At 40.9% G+C, this 23,197-nt stretch overlaps 1 protein-coding gene across 7 annotated transcripts in view; it reads left to right on the top strand.

Moving 5' to 3' along the window:
• Positions 1 to 23,197, top strand: part of CCDC63 (coiled-coil domain containing 63) — a 150,945-nt gene that overhangs the window by 64,779 nt on the left and 62,969 nt on the right. The window contains exons 13-14 of one of the 7 annotated variants that reach the window (XM_081539936.1): positions 11,710 to 11,786; positions 13,824 to 14,006. The exons of 4 other annotated variants lie outside the window; for them this stretch is intronic. In XM_081539936.1, coding sequence (XP_081396062.1) covers positions 11,710 to 11,786; positions 13,824 to 13,889 — 143 coding nt within the window. In that variant the 3' untranslated portion in view covers positions 13,890 to 14,006. Of the gene's footprint in view, positions 1 to 8,898; positions 10,177 to 11,709; positions 11,787 to 13,823; positions 14,007 to 23,197 lie in introns of those variants that run through there. 2 more of the 7 variants (XM_081539933.1, XM_081539934.1) reach the window with 2 other exon arrangements.

Here is a 23,197-nt window from a genome sequence, read left to right as displayed (position 1 = left end):
CCTGGCAGGGGGCGGTGCTACGTTAGGGCTCAGCGCAGCTACTGCTGCTCGCAGGCAAGTGAGGGGAGCAGGAATGTGGAAACCGAGACACCTTCTCTCCCTCCAGTCCTTCACTAGGCTTACCAGATGTCTCATCCGTTCCACTTCTGAAAACCAGAAGGGCAAGGACAAAACTATCCGTGCAGGAAAACCATTTGCTTGCTTATATTTCATTCATTCCTCAAGTATTTATTGAGCTCCTACTCTGCTCCAAGCCCTGTTCTAGGCGCTGGGAATCAACAGGGGAAAAAATAGGCAAAAAATTTTTTACCTCCTGGAGCTGACCTGTTGGCTGAGGGTGGGGGATGAGAGATCATAGATGATACGTGTAATAAACAAGCAAATTACAAATTCGGTTAGAAGTTGATAAGTTCTATGAAATAAAAGGGAAATATAGCAAGTTAAGAGGCAAGAGAGAGTGGTGTATGGGGGCAAATTAAAATGGTCTGGAAGGCTCCTCCTCGAGAAAATGACATCTCAGCAAAGACTTGAGGAAACGGAGGATGCCTGGGGAAGAATATTCCAGGCAGAGGGACCTGTCAGGGCAAGGCCCTGAGCTAGGATATTAGCCCCTAGCTAACATCAAGCTAGGATGTTATTTAGTTTTGAAAGTAAAAGTAATATTCACTTACTGTGGAAAAATTAGATAATGAAAAATATCACTTGTAATTTCTTTACTCAGAAATAACAATTTAACATGTTGGTGTATGTTTTTGTGGTCTACTTTTAAGCATACAGTGAAAGCATTAGTCACTCAGTCATGTCCGACTCTTTGTGACCCTATGGACTGTAGCTCACCAGACTCCTCTGTCCATGGACTTCTCCAGGCAAGAATACTGGAGTGGGTTGCCAGTCCCTTCTTCAGGGGTTCTTCCCAACCCAGGGATCAAACCTGGGTCTCCTGCATTGCAGGCATATTCTTTACCATCTGAGCCACCAGGGAATGTATAAGTACATATATACGTATATACCCCTATATATAAATAAAACAGATGGGGGTCATTCCATACATAAAGTTTCATAACCATTTGTTTGCTTTATAATACAACCAGAAGAGCATTCCTTGTCAATAAATATCGATTCATTATTGTAACAGCTGTTGGATGTCACACTGTATGGATGTCCCATATTTTATTCAACCATTTCCTCCTTTAATGGGCATTTAGACTATTTTCCATTTTTCTCAGTTATAAATAGTGACATAGTCACCATTCTTGTAACATTTTTACATTGTCCAATCATCCAATTATTTCATTAAGATGTGCTTCTACAAGTGGAAATGCTGGACTGAAGATTGTACATACTTTGAAAGCTTTTATATGTGAGAACTGGTTGTTTCTTAAGAGGGCCTTTCCGAGGGTTTTGGGGAAACTTACAGAGGCTGGAGGACATGCTCTTTGATATGAAATTGCCTTTTCTGAGGAGAAATAAAATCCCTACCAGAGGGCTTATCTCTAGGGGCTGGCCATCTGGGTAGTTTTTATTTTAATTTTCTTCTTTATGTGATTCTATATTAAAATTTTCCATGTTGGGCATGCATTTCTCTTTATAATAATTTTTCTCACAAAAGCAATATTTGCTTTTAATAAAAACAACACAAGAGTAATCTGTACAGTAGAAAGGGAAGGTCCACATCACCACAGAAGCTGCCACAATCTATTTTATGTGTCCAGCTTTTGTCCAGATTTAAGACATGCTCTAGCCCCCATCCACAGCTCTGATTTTATCAACACATCTTTATTCCCCGTGCTCACTCTGCTCCAGCCACACTGGCCTTCCTGCTGTTCTTCAAATATAGCAAACTCATTTGGCCTCAGGGCCTTTGCACCAACTCTTCTCATTGCCTGAGCCCTTATCCCAGATCTTGGCTCTTTGTTCTCTCTCTGTCTCAACTCAAATGTCCCCTCCTGAGAGAGAGGCCTCCCTGGCCACACTGAGTAAAGAAATTATTCTCCCAGTCTATTCCATCACCCCACTTTACTTTATCCTTAGCACCTACCACAATCTGAACAGATCTTGTTTTATTTATTTGCTTCCTTTTTTCTGTCTTCTCTGTTAGACCAGAAGCTCCTTATAAGCAAGCATCTTTTGTAAAAAAAAAAGTACTATTTATTTATTTATGGCCATAGTGGGTCTTAGTTGCAGCACAAAGATTCTCTCTAGCTGCTGCACATAGGCTTAGTTGCCCTGCAGCATGTGGGATCTTAGTTCCCTGACTAGGAATTGAACCTGCGTCTCATGCATTAGAAGGTAGATTCTTAACCTCTGGACCACCAGGGAACTCCCTAAGCAAGCATCTTTGTCTTGTCTACCACTGTACAGTGACTGACCTTTAGTAGGTGCTTGATAAATATTTATGAATGCTTTGAATGAAGGGACATACATGGACAGGCATGTCCTTAAACCTCGAATGGAGAATTCTTACAGCTCAACAACAAAATGACAAATAACTCAATTAAAAAATGGTCAAAAGACTTGAATAGACATTTCTCCAAAGTGAAGTTGCTCGGTAGTGTCCGACTCTTTGCAACCCCATGGACTGTAGCCTACCAGGCTCCTCTGTCCATGGAATTTTCCAGGCAAGAGTACTGAAGTGGGTTGCTGTTTCCTTATCCAGGGGATCTTCCCCACCCAGGGATTGAACCCAGGTCTCCCGCATTGCAGGCAAGACGCTTTACCATCTGAGCCACCAGGGAAGAAGGTATACAAAGAGCCAACAAACACATGGAAAGATATTCAGTAGCAGTGTCATTAGTCACTAGGGAAATGATACTGCTCTATACTCATTAGAATAGCTATAAAGAAAAAGCAGAAAATAAAAGTACTGGCAAGAATATGGAGAAATGGAAACCCTTGCACATTGCTGGTGGGAATGTAGAATCGTACAGTTGCTGTGGAAAATAGTTCGGCAGTTGCTTAAAAAATTAAACATAGAATTTCTCTGTGACCCAGCAGTTCCACTCCTAGATGTATACCCAAAGAAATTGAAAACAGGGACTCAAAGAAAACCTTATACACAAACATTCATAGCACCATTATTCACCGTTGCCAAAAGGTGGGGAAAAAACACATGTCCCTCAAATGATAAATGAGCAAACAGCCCTACCCAGACAGTGGAATATTATTCAGCTGTAAGAAAGAATAAAGTTCTGATATCTGCTATGACATGAACGAACCTTGAAAACATTACATGAAGTGAAAGAAGCCAGACACAACAGGCCACAAATTGTATGATTCCTGTTCTATGAAATATCCAGAATACATTAACCGAAAGAGGCAGAAAGCAGGTTAGTGGTTGCCAGGGGTTGGAGGAGGAGGCAAAAGAGAATGACTGTTTAATGGGAACAGTGTTTCCATTTGGGGTGACGAAAATGTTTGGGAAGTAGATAGAGGCAGTGGTTGCACAACGTTATGAATGTGCTAAATGCTACCAAATTTTTCACTTTAAAATGGTTAATATTATGTTGTGTGAATTTTACCTCACTAAAAAGAATACTGTCATAACAATAATCAATCAGTCAAATTAAGATGTTACACATTTTTAAGAAATCAAATGGGCTCACTTAAAACCTTCCTTTCTATTCTTGCTTACTACACTTAACACCATATCTTAGATATTGTTCTCTGAGCAGCTACTTTGTCCTTGGTAATGGCTGCAGAGATTTCCACTGTGCAAAAGTCATGTGAGTTGTTTATATGGTCCCATGTGGATGGACAGCCCATTTTGTTTTGCTCATATAAACAATGAAGGATGGAAGGCTTCATTGTCTGCAGGCTCTAGTGTGCAGCCTCCTTGAGGGCAGGAGGGTACACAGATATCAACAGACCCCTCCACCCCCACTCTGCACCTTCTGCCTGCCTCGAACAGTGCTTCACTTGAGGGTTGCTCAGTCAGGAAGGAGGAACAAAAGGAAGAAACAAACCAGAGGTAGGGAAAGGAAGGGCAGAGCAGAATGCGGTCCCAGCATGGAATCAGGAGACAGGCAGCTAAAGCTTCAGCCTACGCTGCACTGCCTCCTGGCTGCGAGATAAGGGCCACTCACTTAACCTCTTAGAGCCTTAGATTCCTCATCTGTCAAATGGGTACAGTTACAGGCCCCATCTCATGACATTGTGAAGATGAGCTGATCGAAATCTGTAAGTGTATTGCACAGGGCTAGGTACATAGTAGGTTCTTGGAAAGTAGTAGCTAAAATAATCCTTACCGGTATTACTTCTATCATTGTTGCTATTTCATCTCTGTGCAAATCTAGAGAGGAGTCCAGTGTACCCATTTTACAGGCAAAGAAATTGAAGGAAAAGGCCACCAGTCAGGTTGCTTAACTCATAACCCACACGTGGCAAATAAGAACCTGCTCTGGGATGCACGCCATTTTCTGGGTCCCTGAGCCAAGTTTCTCCTGCGGCACCCTAGATGAGATACCCCAGATGTCCAGGGTGGGGGCTCCCAGCTTTACCAGGGCCCAGCAGTCCAGTATCCAGACAGCAGAGAATCAGACTCTGCCCAGAGAGGACTGGCATTTGGGGGCCATGATGTGACCGTCTCTCCTCAAGGCTGTAGTATGGCATCGGCTTGAGGCATGAATGGCAGGGGAAAGCGGTGAAGAAGGTGCTCCAGCCAGAGCCCAGCGTCCTGAAAAGCAACGCTCAGGAGCTTTGCTCACTTGCTCCGGGCGATGGAGGACCTCAGGAATGTCCATGAGCCGGCTCTGTGGAAGGACAGGAATCCGGGACTATCCTCCAGGAGACTCCCAGGCAGGGCAGCTTTGACCAAGACGTCTTCAGGGTCTGCCAAGACCTCAGCAGATGTTTTGTGATGTGTTTTGAGATCCCCAGATGAGAACAGCAGTGGGATTCATAACAGCATCTTTTGTTTCCAGCCAGGACCACATCTGTGCTTTTCTGTAGTTGTGAAAAAAAGGTCTTTCTAAAATTTTCTGACAGAAGTAATATATGCTCATAGTGAAAAAAAAATTAGAAAATGTAGACAAGTATAAAGAAGAAGAAAGTATCTGGAGTTCCCCCAGCCAGAAATGAGCAAGGCTAACATTTCTTCTCGGCTTCTAATGTATTCAGACACATGCACCCCCCGCCCCCACACTAAACATATTGCTTCTTATTCTGCATTTTTTTACACTTAAAATATGTCATGAACACCTCTGCATGTCAATAAATATAGCAGAATGTCATCGTTTTTAAAGGTTGCACTGTAGTCCATGGATGTACCAGCATTCATTTACAACCCCCCTCTTCCTGGATCTCTATGTTGATTCAAATTTTTGTCTATATATAAGCCACTCTGTATTGCTATCCTTGTATCTTATCTGACTACTTCTTTAGAATTAATTCCCAGTAGTGCAATTGTAGGGTACTTTTTAAAAAGATACGATGCATAGAACCAAATTGCCTTCCAGAAAGATGCTCATTTACACACTCACCAGCTGTATATGATATTATCCCATGTACTCACTAAAACCGCTTACTTGAGAGATTGAATATATTTCCAAAGTGCTGTTTGGCCATTTTGTACTTCTCCTCTTCTTCATCCTTCTTCTTATTTGGCATCGCATGTTTCTGTCATTTTCCCATGCTAAAAAGAACTGACAATGTACTGCAGTTATGTTTGCAAATATATTACAAATATTTTTCTGGTTTTCTAATTGTCTTTGTTATTTATTTCATTTTTTATTGTGGTAAAATACACATTACATAAAACTTACCATTTTAACCATTTCAAGTGTATAGTTCAGTGGCATTAAGTACATTCACGTTGTTATGCAACAACCATCCCCATCCATCTCCAGAACCTTTTCATCATTCCAAATTAAAACTCTATGCCTATCAAACACTAACTCCCACTTTCCCTACCGCCCCAGCCTCTGGTAACTTCTGTTCTTTGCGTCTCTATGAATTTGGCTCCTCTAGGACCCTCATGTAAGTGGAATCATACCATATTTGTCCTTTTGTTGACAGGATTATTTCACTTAGCATAATGTCATCAAGGTTCATTCTTCTTGTAGCATGTGTCAGGGCTTCCTTTTTAAGACTGGATAATATTTGATCATGTGCATATACCACATTTTTTTTATCCACTCATCCATTAATGAGCACTTGAGTTGTTTTTACCTTTTGGCTATTGTGAATAATGATGCTGCGAACATGGTATACAAATGTGTCTGAATCCCTACTTTCAGTTATTTTGTATATACACCCAGAAGGGAATGTCCTTAGTTATTAACTTTGCCTTTTAACTTTATGGCTTTTTTTCACATGCAAAAGTTACACATTTTAAAGTATGCCTCTCTCAATCTTTCTCTTTTTTATGTTTAAAATTAAAATTCTTTATTTTGACATATTTTCAGACTTTTGTTTCAATAACTAAATAAAGAATTGCTACATATCCTTTACCCAGATTCCCCAAACATTAACATTTTATTATCATTTTCTCTTTGAGACTTTTAGCCATGATGTTCCATTATCCTTAAATACTTCAGCACACATATCCTAAAAACAAGAACATTCTTTTATATAACCATAGGACAATGATTAAAATAAGGAAATTGGCATTGATGCAAAAGTACTGTCTACTATACAGATGATATTCAAATTTTGTCATTTGTTCCAATAGTGTCTGCTATAGCAAAACAAAATTCTAGGTCATATATTGCATTCGATTTTTATTTAATTTTGAATAATTCCTCACTCTTTGTCTTTCATGACATTGGCTTTTTTTTTTTTTTTTTTAGGAGTACAGGCCATAAATTTTGTGGAGCCACCAAGTTATGGGTTAGTTTGTTATACAGTAATGGATAAACAGAGACCTTACCTAGAAGTATTTAAAAATAGTATATAAAGGACCCTAAAGCCAAAACAATAAGAGAAAGGTTGTGGAGGCAGAGAATTCCTACTGCAGATGCAAGAGATGCTCTATGCACTTGACATAAGACCATGGCAGAGTGTAGCTGGCTGAAGCAGCAATGTTTGTATTCATGCTTCATATTTTCTCCGCTAACCTCTTTGCTCCAGACAAAGTTTGTTACTGTGTAACAAAGTACCCATAACTTGGTGGCTTGAGAAAACAATAATCATTTATTTTACTCATGAATCAGCAATTTGGATAGGACTCAGTTTGTCTCTGCTCCGTGGAGCAAGATCCACTTCTAAGAGGATCCACTCATATGGGTGTTTTGGTGCTAACTGTTGGCTCTAGGATCTCAGCCAGGACAGCAGAGTGAGAATTTTGGTTCTTTTTCATGTGAACCTCTTCAAAGGGTGCTTGGGCTTCCTCACAGCCTGGTGGCTGGATATCAAGAGTGAGCATCCCAGGAAATCAAGGCAGAAATGTATGGTATTTTTGTGGCTTATCCTCAGAAGTAACATAGTGTGATTTTTGCTGTCCTCCCATTGATTTGGGCAGTCATGAAGCTCAACCTGAGTTCTGGGGAATTGAATATAGATTCCACAGTTTTTAAAAAAAATATTTTGAGACCACTGACAAATGGTGGCCTCTTTCTTTCTTTAAAAATAAATAGTTTATTTGTCTCTGTTGGGTGTTAGTTGCAGCACTCGGGATCTTCAGTCTTCATTACGGCATGCAGAATCTTTAGTTGCGGCATGTGGGATCTGGTTCCTCGACCAGGGATCAAACCCAGGCCCTCTGCAATGGAGCACAGAGTCTTAGCTACTGGACCACCAAGGAAGTCTCTAGATTCCACCTCTTGATGCAGGCATTTGAAAGTTCCAGAAGAGCATATGGACTGGGGAATGTATTGTTGCTGCCATTTTAAAAAAATATGATAGTCCAAGTCTGCTCTCTGGCCATAACAATTTGTTTCCCTCCTGCATTCAAGATTTACCCTTCCAAGACCTCCCAAAGTTTTATGCCATTACAGGACCGAGCTCGACACCATGACCCAGGATCTTATTACCTGGTTAGGTCCAGGTACAGATGAGGCTCCTTGTATACAATAATGTGGATAGAGTTCCTTGAAGACCTTTCCTCTTGACTTGAAGACCTGTGAACTAAAGAGCAAGTTGTCTGCCTCCCACATCCAACTTCCAGTGGGAGCGCAGGCATAGGATAATTGATAGACATTCTCCCATTCAAAGAGGCAGACAATTGGGAGGTATAAAGCAATGACTGATCCACAGATATTCTGAATCCAGCTGGGCAAATGTTGGTAAATTTTGCCAGTTTCTTGATTAGGACCTAGGATTGCTCTCTGGATATGATTCTGTGTGTCCTTTTCCCCCATAAAATACAGTTGAAGGGTTTTCTCAGCTTGCTTCCTACCTGCAGAAGTCTAGGGACTCAAAAGCTCCATTTCATTTTGCACTGTCTCTGTTCCTTTTAGTCTTAGCTGGCACTGCTTCCACCAGCACAATTTACTAAAAAAAAAAAAAAAAAAAAAAAAACTTTGTGGGTTTCCTATGAATCTTACTGAGGTTTGCGCTGTTAAGGAAAAGCCAAATAACAAATCTCTTCTAGATAAACTCTTTTCTACCTTGGACTCCCATTGATGCTACTATAGAAGCCTTAAAATTCTCAAAAACCTATTGTACAATGAGAGCATCTGTGAGGCATGGCCTGTAGATCCTTAGAGGGGCTTTTGTCTGCATGAAAGCCCCTATAAGGCACTGCCTTATACATTTCTGGTGTCTTACCAGATCACAACAAAGTGTGGAAAATTCTTCAAGAGATGGGAATACCAGACCACCTTACCTGCCTCCTGCGAAATCTGTATGCAGGTCAAGAAGCAACAGTTAGAAGCAGACATGGAACAACAGATGGGTTCCAAATTGGGAAAGGAGTACATCGAGGCTGTATATTGTAACCCTGTTTATTTAACTTATATGCAGAGTACATCATGCGAAATGCCTGGCTGGATGAAGCACAAGCTGGAATCAAGATTGCCAGGAAAATTATCCATAACCTCAGATATGCAGATGATGCCACTGTTATGGCAGAAAGTGAAGAGGAACTAAAAAGCCTCTTGATGAAAGCTGTTTAAAACTCAACATGCAGAAAACTAAGATCATGGCATCCAGTCCCATAACTTCATGGCAAATAGATGGGGAAACAATGGAAACAGTGACAGACTTTATTTTCTTGGGTTCCAAAATCACTGCAGATGGTGACTGCAGCCATGAAATTAAAAGACACTTGCCTCTTAGAAGAAAAGCAATGACAAACCTAGACAACATATTAAAAAGCAGAGACATTACTTTGCCGACAAAGGTCCATATAGTCAAAGCTACGATTTTTCCAGTAGTCATGTATGGATGTGAGAGTTGGACCATAAAGAAAGCTGAGCACTGAAAGATTGATGCTTTTGAACTGTGGTGTTGGAGAAGACTCCTGAGAGTCCCTTGGACTGCAAGGAGATCAAACCAGTCAATCCTAAAGTAAATCAGTCCTGGGTATTCATTGGAAGGACTGATGTTGAAGCTGAAGCTCCAATACTTTGGCCACCTGCTGCAAAGAACTGACTCATTATAAAGACCCTGCTGCTGGGAAAGATTGAAGGCAGGAGAAGGGGACAACAGAGGATGAGATGGTTGGATGGCATCACCAACTTGTTGCATGTGAGTTTGAGCAAGCTCCGGGAGTTGGTGACGGACAGGGAAGCCTGGCCTGTCCATGTGCTGCAGTCCATGGGGTCACAAAGAATTGGACACGACTGAGCGACTGAACTGAACTGAACCAAAGGAACCAAAGCAACCAAAGTCCCACTTGGATTTGATCTGAGGTCTGCTCTCTGTTTCCTTTCTTTTCCTTTCCTTTCCCTCTTCCTCTCTTTCTTTCTTCCCAAATAGGGTTATGTTCTGAGGTTTCAGTGGACATGAATTTTTGAAGAGTACTGGATTGTACTGGATTGAACCGTTCAATCTAGTACAGTCAGTCTTTTTCATTAGTCATTCTAATAGGTATATAGTGGTGCCTCAGTGTGGTTTTAATTTTCGTTTTCATAACAACTAGTGATGCTGAGTATCTGCTCACATGCTTATTTTCCATCTGTTTATCTCTTGGTGAAATGTACGTTCGTATCTTTTGCCTATTTAAAAGTTGATTTGTTTATTTTCTTATTATTTCGTTTTGAGAGTTCTTTATATATTGCAAATACAAGTTGTTTTTCAGATATGTGACTTGCAAATATTTTCTCCCAGTCTGTAGCTTGTGTTTTCATTCTCCTAACAGTATTATTCAAAGAGTAGAAGTTTTGAATTTTGATTAAGTGCAATTTACCACTTTTTTAAATGGCTTATGCTTTTGGTATTATCTCTAAGTAATATTTGCTTAATCCAAAGATCACAAAATTTTCCTATTTTTCAGGAAGTTTTGTTAGTTTTATGTTTAGGTCTGTGAACCATTTTGAGTTGATGTTTATGTGGGGCAAGGTATAGAATGTCTGCTCTCATGGTTTTTGTTCAGCATTGTACTGGAGGTTATAGCCACTTCGATAAGGCAAGGAAAAGAAATAGAGACTATTATATTGGGAAAGAAGAATTAAAATTTACAGATAACAGGATCATCTGTGTAGAAGAATCTGATGGAATCTCCAAAAAAGCTACTAGAACTAGTAAATGAGTTTGGGAAGGTTGCAAAATACAAGATGACTATACAAAGATCAATTGCATTTCTATATACAGGCAATGAACAATTAGAAATTGGACTTTTAAAAATTCCGTTTATAATAGCATCAAAAATAATAAATATTTAGGGATAAATATGGCAAAAGATGTATAAGAGTTGTAGACTGGAAACCTCAATACACTACTGAAAGAAATTAAAGAAAATCTAAATAAATGGAGAGATATAGCTTATTCATGGGTCAGATGGCTCAATATTATTAAGATATCAGTTTTTTTCAAATTGAAATTATAGATTTAATGCAATCCAGATCAAAATTCCAACAGACTTTTTGTGAAAATTGACAAGCTGATTCTAAAATTCATTTGGAAATATGAAGGACCTGGATAAGCCAAAACAGCATTGAAAAATAATAACAAAGTGGGAGAGCTAACACTACCTGATTTTAAGACTTATTATAAAATTATAGTTTTCAGGGGGCTTCTCCAGTGACTCAGTGGCAGAGACTCTGCCTACAACACAGGAGATGCAGCGGGAGCCAAGGGTTTGATCCCCTGGTCGGAAGATCCCCAGGAGAAGGAAATGGCAACCCACTCCAGTATTCTTGCCTGGAAAATCTCACGGACGGAGGACGCTGGTGGGCTATAGTCCATGGAGTTGAAAAAGAGTCGAACACAACTTAGTGACTAAACAACAACCAAACAGTTTTCAGAACAGTGTGGTATTGGTACAAAGATAAGCAAAATAGATCAATGAAAACCAAATAGAGTTTAGAAATAGACCCACATATATAATGGACTACTGGTTTTTTACAAAGGGGCAAAGACAATTCAGTGAAGAACAGATAGTCTTTTGCCCATTCTAAATCAGTGTTTGTTTTATAATAAAATTTCATTTATTTTTAAGATTGACTTTTGAGGATTTTTTGTAAAAATCTACCTCACCTAGATACCAGTCCTTCTTAAGACATATGCTTTGCAAATATTTTCTCCCTGTATGTAGTAGCTTCTTGGCTTTTTATTTTCCTAATGTGTTGCTGCTGTGTGTGCTCAATTATGTCTGACTCTTTGCAACTCTAGGGACTGCAGCCTGCCAGGAGACAGTTAATGGAATTTTCCAGGCAAGAACTGGCACGGGTTCCCATTTCCTTCTCCAGGTAATCTACCCGACCCAGGGATCAAACCTGCATTTCTTGTATTTTCTGTATTGGTAGGTGGATTCTTTACCACTGTGCCACCTGGGAAGCCCATTTTCCAAATGGTGTCTTTGAAAGAGTTGAAAGTTTTAAATTTTGATGTAGTCCCACTTACCAGCTTTTTCTTCACAATTTGTGTTTTTGTGTCCCATATAAGAAGTTTTTGCTTCACTCAAGTCACAAAAATTTTCTCCAGTGTCATCTCCTAGGAATTTTATAGTTTTAGGTTTTATATTTCAGTCTATGATCCATTTCAAGTTAATTTTTGTATAGGTAGTTAGATGTGGGCTGAGGCTGTCTGTTTCTCTTCTCTCTCTCTCTCTTTTTTTTTTTTTTTCCATACAGATGTCCACTTGTTCTAGCACTATTTGTTGAAAAAGCTATCCTTTCTCTGTTGAATTGCCTTTGCACCTTGGTTGAAAATCAATTGACCATATATGAGTGGGTCTATTTCTGCGTTCACTATTCTGTTCCATTGATCTATGTGTCTGTCCTTTCACCAATACCACACTGTCTTGATTCCTGTAGCTTTATAGTAAGTCTTGAAATCAGGTAATAAAAGCCTCAGGTCTTTTCTCAGTTGGATAATTTTTTGCCATCTGGAGAGGCTGGGAATGAGAAACAGTTTTGTTTGTGAGCCCAGCAGGTCCTGACTCCTTTCTATGTAATAGTTTGTTCTTTAGTCATCTCTCTCCTTTAGCATTTTATCATAGGTGGCAAGAAAAAGCCAGATGACACTCTCAATATCCTTCTGTATCACTGAGTTCATTACACATGTTTCTTAATTTCCACATTTCTGCAGATGACAGACTTCCTGCCAGCACGTAAGGTTTCCCTTCCCTCCAGTTTCTAATAACATTTGTCTTAACTCCCTCTGACATCTTCCTCAAAGCTGCATAGACTTTTAGTAGCTCCAAGGCCCTGGGAAGGTCTCAGCTGTGTGGTTTGGGCTCAGAGCCTCTGCTGCAGTTGAGTCAAGTGGAACTAAAGGCAGCTGAATGCTGGCCAAGCATCTTTCATCGTGGAGTCTCAGGACTTCTCCTTATGGTTTCTCTGCCCAGGTTGGTTGGGTCTTCCTCACAGCATGGCAGCTGAAGGCTCAAGTGTGAGTGTTTCAGCTTATAAGGAACAGGCTGCACCATCTTTTGTGACCTAGTCTTGAAAATGACATATTAGTGGAAGCCATTCCCACTATTCTGTATTGATGCAGGCAATCACAAGCTCATCAAAGTTCAGGGGGTCAGGGTAGGAGATGGGACATTGACTCCACCCTTTTAAAATTTTTTTATTTTAATTTATTTTTTTATTTTTTGACTGCACCAACTTGGCAGGTGGGATCTTAGTTCCCTGACCAAGAATGGAGCCTAAGCCCCCTGCAGTAGAAGTGCAGAGTCTTAATCACTGGACCACCAAGGAAGTCCCTGACTCCATCTCTTTTTTTTAAAAAAAATAAGGTTGACTTTATTTATTTTTAATTTATTTTATTATTTTTGGCTGGGCTGGGTCTTCGTTGCTTCATGCTGGCTTTCTCTGGTTTGGCGAGCGGGAGCTATTCTCTAGTTGTGGTACATGGGCTTCTCATTGTAGTGGCTTCTCGTGTTGCAAAGCACCAGCTCTAGGCACTCGGGCTTCAGCAGTTGTGATGTGCAGGCTCTAGAGCATGGGCTCAGTAGTTGTGACGCACGGGCTTAGTTGCCCCATGGCATGTAGAATCTTCCAGGACCAGGGATTTAACCTGTGTCCCCTGCATTGGCAGGCAGATTCTTAACCACCAGGAAAGTCCCCTGACTCCACCTCTTGATAGAGGAGTGACAAGATTCTACATGAGCATTTGGCACTAGGAGACATTTTTGTGGCCACCTTTGAAAAACACAATCTAACAAACATAGTAGGGAAACACCTCATTTATGAAATTCTTTCCTTTATGCTAAACAAACCAAAAAACCCACTCATGCCCAATAATTATTTAATGCATTTCCTCATTTCATCTTTCTTGAGACTTCCTCTGGGAACTTAGGTATCAAAATCACTGGGATACTGCAGATCGTGCATACTGGCTCATGAAAGCTGATCGTAAAATTTTCAGGAATTCTGCATACTGGTTGTTAAACACAGCAATTATTTTAAATTACATTATATAATCTCACACTCGAATAGATTAAATTAAAAACAGGTAATAAATATGCAGTACTCATCATTTCCTAATTATTTTATACATTTTGCTATTATCTATGCTCGTTTGGTCTATTGTACCTGTGTGGTAGAACTGCTGTGTAATGGTGTTTTGCTGCGCCTCTCTTCCCGAGTCCACATTCTTGGGTTCTGCCCTTAGGGAGCTCTCATTATATAACAATGGGAATCCAGGGGGACTTCCTGGAGGGAAGGATTGAGTTAGTGCCAAAGGATGAGTAGGAGTTGGGAGGACTGAGAAAGAAAGAAAACATGTGAGGAGGTGGACTTAAACATGTGAGTGGTAGCATAAGTTAGGCCATGGTGAGAATATTTACACCATGGAAACTGGCAGTTGCTACAACTTAGGGCTTTGTGTGGTTGATTATCTCTCCCTAATAAAGAGATGAACAAAGTATTAATGTAGATTAAAGTGTGTTGGGTTGTACCCATTTCTTTGTGATCAACCCTAAATATTGGGGGAAATATTCTCCCAGTGTTCAAGAACTATTATTCAGTTGAGCAAAGAAGTTGCTCACATCGTTCATAGACAAGTGAAGTTCTAACTTATGTCTTCATTGTTTCACATTCACCTTACTCATGAATGTAAATGAAAAATCAACCAGCATTCACCTCAGAACTACACTCATGGTTGAGGTGCAATTTCATTTGTCAAATCGTGATTGACTAGCAATCTCAGATGGCTGATGGATATAGTTTGGCAAAAATCGATGAAATTTTCTGATTTATTTATTATTTATTACAGAATTTAGTATTTATTATAAATATTAGTAGATTTTTCCTGTACTTTTTTATATTAGTAAAAATTCATGATAAAAGAGCTTATGTATAGGATTTCCCTGGTGGTCTAGTGGTTAAGACTCTGCACTTCCAGGGCAGGGGGCATAGGTTCGATCCCTGGTTTGGGAAGTTCAGCATGCTGCTCGGTGTGACCAAAAAAAAATCAAAACAAGCAAATATAAAAACCTTATGTACACAGATACATTCTGTGTAAAGGAGAGTTGGTTCCTACTAGCTCAACACTGATCGAAAGAATGATTTTTCATATACTGAAAAGTCACCGAGTGTCAGAAAATAGTAATAGTTTACATTCGTTGAGTACTAGCTCTGTGTAGGTGCTGTTCTTTTACTTGTCTTATTTAATCCTTCCTCCTTGTGAAGTGAGTACTATTATCATTATCATTTTCAAGATGGACCAACTAAGACACAGAGAGGTAGAGTGACTTGCCTAAGGTTACACAGCTGACAAGTGATAGAGAGAATTTAAAACCACAGAGACTGGATTCAGAGCCTGTGTTCTTAGCTCCTATTGTTTGATGCTTCTCCAAGGGCAGTCTGTTAAGTGTCCTGGAGAGTCATAAAACAGTCATAATGATTCCAATGACAGTAACCCCAATACTTTGTACCATGCTCTGTGCTAAGTGATTTCCATATCTTGTCACGTAACTCCCAAACATCCAGTTTCTGCGATTATTTCTGTTTTGTAGAAGAGGAAATTGAAGCACAGAGATTCAGATACCTTGGCCAGGAATTCGTGGGCTGGGACTGGTCTGTCTCACCGTAGGGCCTCAGCTCTCTCTTACACATTGTAAGCCCGGAATTAGTCTGTTCATGGATGCTATGTCCCCAAATAGAAAGCTGGAGAGAATGTGCCCTTAGCTAGAGCTCAGAACCCCATCTTTGAACTTGACCCTGTTCTTCTCTTTGGAACCTCTGCCTTTGGGGGTGAATCTGAAGCAGAGACCAGGCTTGGCATAAAGACTTCACAAAGCTGAGATTCAGGGAGACAGAGCCTTCATTTTAAGGGCTGCACAAATCCAGCCGGCATCTCCTCTCCAGTCTCCCTCTTCAGCCGGCTCCACGAGAAGAGCAACTGCAGAGGCCAAAGAACAGTGTGGGGCTGGGCTGCAGGGAGGAAAGACAGCATCTTGGTGGAGATGGGGAGGGTGGGAAGCCGTGAGGTGGAGAGAAGCTCGGGGCTTTCTTAATTAATTAAGGGAGAGATGTAAAGTGGGGCAGAATCCACAGAGGACGCCTGTGCTCTATCTCGAGTTTATGGGTCATTTTTCTATTGGCTGTTTGGTTGCCCGAAGCGGAGAGTACCTCAGTCTATTGCCGCCTGACAAGCAAAAGTGGTCCCTAAGGCAAAACGGGATGTGCCCCCTCCTGGCTTACAATCAAAAGAACTCCCTCCCTGGATTCCGGGGACTTGCTCTGGCCATGTGGAGTGGTCACGGTGGGCTGTTCTGGAGTCACACTGCTGGTTTGAATCTTGACTCTGCCAAATCTTGACTCTGCCATGTACCATGAGCTGGATGATCTCAAGCCAGTAAACTGACCTTTCTGTGCCTCAGTAGCCTCCCCTGTGAAATGGTACTAATTACACCTTCCTCATAGGGTCGGAATAAGGGATGATCAAGTGCTTGAAGTGATGTCAGACACAGAATAAGCATTCAACAACTGACAGATACAATGTACTAATACAGGATGGGATTTTTGGTGCTTCTAAGGAAAAGAAAGGTGCCTCAGTGTACCATATTTCCACACTTGACCTGGATGCCAGTTGGTCACATGTAAGAGAAATAATTGTGGGAGGGAAAGTTATAGTAGACATTGTGATTACCCACTGACAGTTTACCCCTCTGTTCTTCCTTGCTCAGGACAACTTCTTGGGGATTCTGAGACAGTTTCTTCCCTAAAAAGAGGAAAACATGTTATAGGGGAATTTCTCTGTCCTAAACGCTCAGTTATCTCCTCCACTGATGCAATTGTGTGAGGATGTGGTGCTTAGAGTTGTGGCAGCTATACTGTGACCATGAGGATAAGACTGAGAGAATAACAGATACACTAACCCAGTGCCCTGAGTATTTCTCAGTCACCAAACCAACCCTGAAAACCTCCTCTTCCAGATTTCTTGTTACATGAGAAAAATCACCCCTTGTTCTTTTAGCCAAGGTTTGGCAAATGTTATCTGTAAAGGACCACATAATATTTTAATTTCTGGCCATATGGTCTCTGTTGATGATCATTCAACTCTTGAATTACAAAATCATCCATAGACAGTATGTTAACAAATGGATGTGACTCTGTTCCAATAAAACTTAATTTTCAAAAACTCACTGGGGCCACAAATTTGCCCTGTGGAGTATAGTTTTCCAATGCTTAATTTTTGGCTTCCTTTGCTAAATTTACTGTTAACTTGAACCCAAGACATTCCTAACAGAGTATGTTTGGGCTGCCTTGGAGGGTAGTCTCTCACTCCAAACACAGTTGTGCTTAAAGCCCTCGTTGCCCCTTGTACTTGTAAGTTTGTCATAAACTTACCAATATTAATTTATTCATTCAACAAACATCTATTGAGCACCTGCTATGTGTCAAGAGCTATTGAAATGCTGGGATTATAATAGGGAATGTTGGGTTCTGCCCTTAGGGAGCTCTCATTATATAACAATGGGAATCCAGGGGGACTTCCTGGAGGGAAGGATTGAGTTAGTGCCAAAGGATGAGTAGGAGTTGGGAGGACTGAGAAAGAAAGAAAACATGTGAGGATGGGTATGTAGGAGAGTATTCCAAGGAAACGTCCTATGGTAGAAGGGGGCCTTGCATATATGTGGGTGAAATGGGGAGAGTGAGGGAAAGAGTGGAGGAGAGAGGCTGCAGAGGTCACATGGGACCAGATCACATGAGGCCTGGTAGGCTGTTGGCCTTCATGTTGAGTGAGAATGAGCTCCTGGAGGGTTTTGAATAGAGGATAGCATCAACTTATTCATGACATCTTAGACCAGGATGGTAGCAGGGGAGATGGAAAGGAGATGGCCTTGAGAGATTTCAAGGAAAATATTAATGAATAGAGTAGAAGTGAAGTCGCTCAGTTGTGACCAGCTCTTTGCCATCCCATGGCCTATACAGTCCATGGAATTCTCTAGGCCAGAATACTGGAGTGGGTAGGCTTTCCCTTCTCCAGGGGATCTTCCCAACCCAGGGATCGAACTCAGGTCATCCTCATTGCAAGCAGCTTCATTACCAACGGAGCTACAGGGAAGCCCAAAATATTAATAGGTAGGGCTTGAGGATAGAATAGACAAGGGAGTTGTCAAAGATGATTCTTGACTATTTGGTTTCACCTCTGTTTAATGAAATAGAGATAGAGCAGAGGAAAATCCAAAAAAGTATTCTTGAGACCTTCATGGAATAGCTTTATCAGAAAGAAGGGAGTAAGCAGTAGAAAGGAGCTCAGGCTTCCACCCTGTTATCAAGCTTTGGCTTGTATTTGTTCTGGAAAGTTAACTGAATTAATTGGACCTCAGCACAGTTATCTTAATTTACAGCATTAGGTAAAAATCTATAAATGTCAAGATGCAAAGTGCAAAAAAAGTGCGATGGGAATTATCAAAGAGACTATTGCACCTTCAATATTCTCCCCTAACTGCCAAAGAGGTGTTTGAAGACTGGGGGGACTCGGCCCAGGAGTTATGGGACTAGAAAGGGAACTGGGCCTTGACCAAAAATGATGGAGACCATTTGTGTGCCAAGATATCCCTGCACACTGGTTACAAATAGGTAACCAGTTCTAAACATTCTGGTTACCTATTTTTCATTTTAATGTTTATCAAAATATTGCTGATACACTGATGAAAAAATCAAACAGTCCTTATATCTGTTCAGATTATACATGATAGCAAGTAACAGATGACCCAAACGCTGGTAACATAAAATACAATTTTTTAAATTATTGTTTATAGCCAGAGGTCTAAGGTAAAAAGTTAGTTAAGTGACTCAACAGCATTAGGTCAGTTTTTTTTTTTTTTTGCCATTCCCTCATGACTGGAGACCCGGGTTCAATCCCTGGATCGGGAAGATCCCCTGGAGAAGGAAATGGCAACCCACTCCAGTACTCTTGCCTGGAAAATCCCATGGACAGAAGAGCTTGGTAGGCTACAGTCCATGGGGTCGCAAAGAGTCGGACATGACTGAGCAACTTCACATTCCTTTCACTTTCATGACTGCAAAATGGCTGTTGTAGCTCTTCAAGTCATCAATCACATCTGTGTTCCAGGAAGAGGGTAGGTGGCAAAGCCTTTCATGGAAATCCCCAGCATATTTCTGATTATGTCATCAGCCAGAATTGTATCTTGTGACCACTGTCAACTGCAGAGGCATCTGGGAAGGTGGAAGATTTTCTTTTTTAGTTTTTCAGCCTCTACATAGTAGAAAGGCAAGAAAAAGGAGTTTAGGGTATGTGTTGAGTGGACCAGTCTTTAGAATTTACTGTGGTCTCTGTCCTACTCTTCCTCACCCTGATCTCTTAACTCTTGAAGAACTGACTTTCAATACTTTCAATGGCCTCTCCTTCTACTTTTTCCCAGCTTCCTTTGTGGGCTAGAGTCAGGAAATCAACAGGGCATTAGATTTTCTTAGGACAGGGCAGTCTTTGGCTCTGTATCTCCCGTTTAGACTGACGAATAAGTAACAGTAATCATGGCTACCATTTATTTCCCTTTTAATTGAAGTACAGATGATTAGGCAATGCCAAAGAATGTTCAAACTACCACACAATTGCACTCATCTCATACACTACCAAAGTAATGCTCAAAATTCTCAAAGCCAGGCTTCACTAGTACATGAACCGTGAACTTCCAGATGTTCAAGCTGGATTTAGAAAAGGCAGAGAAACCAGAGATCAAATTGCCGACATCCGTTAGATCACAGAAAAAGCAAGAGAGTTCCAGAAAAACATCTACTTCTGCCTTAGTGACTACGCCAAAGCCTTTGACTGTGTGGATCACAACAAACTGTGGAAAATTCTGAAAGAGATGGGAATACCAGAACACCTTACCTGTCTCCTGAGAAATCTGTATGCAGGTCAGGAAGCAACAGTTAGAACCAGACATGGAACAACAGACTGGTTCCAAATTGGGAAAGGAGTACATCAAGGCTGTATATTGTCCCCTGCTTGTTTAACTTATATGCAGAGTACATCATGTGAAATGCCGGGCTAGAAGAAACACAAGCTGGAATCAAGATTGCCAGGAGAAATATCAATAACGTCAGACATGCAGATGACACCACCCTTATGGCAGAAAGTGAAGAAGAACTAAAGAGCCTCGTGATGAAAGTGAAAGAGGAGAGTGAAAAGCTGACTTAAAACTCAACATTCAGAAAACAAAGATCATGACATCCAATCCCATTACTTCATGGAAAATATATGGGAAAGCAATGGAAACAGTGACAGACTTTCTTTTCTTTGGCTCCAAAATCACTGCAGTTAGTGACTGCAGCCATGAAATTAAAAGACACTTGCTCCTTGGAAGAAAAGCTATGACCAACCTAGGCAGCACTTTAAAAAGCAGAGACATTACTTTGCCCCAAAAGGTCCATCTAGTCAAAGCTTTGGTTTTTCCAGTAGTCGTGTATGGATGTGAGAGTTGGACCATAAAGAAAGGTGAGCACTGAAGAATTGATGCTTTTGAACTGTGATGTTGGAGAAGACTCTTGAGAGGCCCTTGAACTTTGAGGAGAGCAAACCAGTCCATCCTAAAGGAAATCAGTCCTTAATATTCATTAGAAGAACTGATGCTGAAGCTGAAACTGAAACTCCAATACTTTGGCCCCCTGATGCAAAGAACCAACTCATTTGAAAAAACCCTGATGCTGGGAAAGATTGAAGGCAGGAGGAGAAGGGGATGACAGAGAATGAGATGGTTGGATGGCATCACCGATGCGATGGACATGAGTTTGAGCAAGCTCTGGGAGTTGGTGATGGACAGGGAAGCCTGGCATGCTGCAGTCCATGGTGTCACAAAGAGTTGGACACGACCGAGTGACTGAACTGTGTCAGGATACATTTAACAGGAGGCTTCCTGTGTTCTGTTTTCAGTCTTGCATGAATTCTATGTTCCTTAACAGCACCTGAATACAGGTGCCAGAGAGCTGGCAAGCCGGCTTTCGGGGATAATAGAAATTCATGTATCTCATTCATATGGAAATTCCGTATGGTGAACAGCAGCCATTTACAAGTCTCCTCCTTTCTGATGTGTAAAGTTACTTTTACAACCCCCTCTCTAGAGAATAATTCTAGCCTCCGGCTTTCTAGATGACTTGTTAGATCTTTGATCCCCATCTCTGCTAAAGAGGGCTATCTGGTAAGAGAGTATATATATGCCCACAATATGTTGAATAAATGCCTTTGTTGCACCAGAGCACTGGTCCCCGTGTCTTTCCTCATCCCCCCCCCCCCCCCCCCCCCCCCCCGCCGCTCTCGCTCTCGCTCTCTCCCTCTCTCCCTTTCAGGCTGCTTCCATGGAGCACAGATGTCCACTGTGTCTACTTATTTGCCCGGGCTTTCAAGACTTCTTCGAGAGGGCGCCCTGAGCCTACGTAGATGGTCTGCTAGCTCTTTGTCCTAGAGTTATATTGGCATACTGTGTAAACCAGGGAATATCAGCCTCTTTTCTTCCCTCTTTTACTTTCTTATCGGTCGACTCTGTACCCCCAAGTTCCGGTCCATTAAAGGACCACAACAGAACTGAACTGAACTGAATAGATGATTTACAATGTTATGTTAGTTTATGGTGTACAGCAAAGTAACTTAGCTATATATATGGCAATACAAGTCTGTTCTCTATGTTTCTGGTTCATAGAGTTGGTTTGTGTCACTTTAAATTCCACGTAGAAGTGATATCATATGATATTTGTCTTTCTCTGTCTGACTTACTTTGCTTAGTATAATCATCTCTAGGTCCACACGTGTATGAGGTTGGTGCAAAAGTAATTGCGGTTTTGCATTATTGAACTTTGCCATTTGATGTTGGAATACATTCTTAAATAAATGTGGTTGTGTTATACATCATTTTAATGCACATTTCTTGTTTTATGTTTTGTTTTGTTTTTGCTAATGACATTACTTGCTATTTATTTTATATTTATTTTGGACTAGGAAAATGATGTTAGATGAAAAGCAAATTCAAGCTATTTTCTTATTTGAGTTCAAAGCGGGTCATAAAGCAGCAGAGACAATTCACAACATCAACAACGCATTTGGCCCAGAAACTGCTAATGAATATACAGTGCAGTGGTGGTTCAGACGTTTTGCAAAGGATATGAGAGCCTTGAAGATGAAGAGTGCTGTGGCCGGCCATTGGAAGTTGACAACAACTAATTGAGAGGATCATCGAAGTCAATCAGTTTACAACTACACAAGAAGTTGCCGAAGAACTCAACTTTGACCATTCTATGATTGTTCAGCATTTAAAGCAAATTGGAAAGGTGAAAAAGCTTGATAAGTGGGTGCCTCATAGGCTGACCGAGAATCAAAAATATCATCATTTTGAAGTGTCGTCTTCTCTTGTTGTACAAAAACAGCAGGGAACCATTTCTCGATCAGACTGTGATGTGTGACAAAAAGCAGATTTTATACACTAGCTGGAAATGACCAGCTCATTGGTTGCACTGAGAAGAAGCTCCAAAGCACTTCCCAGAGCCAAACTTGCACCAAGAAAAGGTCATGGTCACTGCTTGATGGTCTGCTGCTGCTCTGATCCACTACAACTTTCTGAATCCTGGCGAAACCATGAAATCTGAGAAATGTGCTCAGCAAGTCGATGAGGTGCACTGAAAACTGCAACACCTGCAGCCAACATTGGTCAACAGAATGGGCCCAATTCTTCTCCATGACAACACCCTACTGCACATCACACAAGCAGTGCTTCAAAAGTTGAAAGACTTGGGTTATGAAGTTTTGCCTCATCTGCCATATTCACCTGACCTCTTGCCAACCGACTACCACTTCTTCAACCATCTTGACAACTTTTTGCAGGGGAAGCACTTCAACAACCAGCAAGAAGCAGAAAATGCTTTCCAAGAGTTTGTCAAGTCCCAGAGCATGGATTTTTATGCTATAGGGATAAACAACCTTATTTCTCATTGGCAAAAATGTGTTGTTGATTGTAATGGTTCCTATTTAGATTAATAAAGATGTGTTTGAGCCAAGTTATAATAATTTAAAATTCACAGTCTGAAACCGCAATTACATTTGCACCAACCCAATAGCAACAAATGACATATTCTATTCTTTTTTATGGCTGAGTAATATTCCAGGAGACAGGGATCAAGACATCCCAAGGAAAAGAAATACAAAAAAGCAAAATGGCTGTCTGAGGAGGCCTTACAAATAGCTGTGAAAA

This window comes from Giraffa tippelskirchi, chromosome 11 (genome assembly GCF_054371585.1).
Source record: "Giraffa tippelskirchi isolate mGirTip1 chromosome 11, T2T-mGirTip1v1.2.pri, whole genome shotgun sequence".
In the NCBI taxonomy this organism is placed as follows: Eukaryota; Metazoa; Chordata; class Mammalia; order Artiodactyla; family Giraffidae; genus Giraffa; species Giraffa tippelskirchi.
The sequence above is the reverse complement of the archived record's forward strand: the minus strand, read 5'-3'. Positions and strand labels throughout refer to the sequence as shown.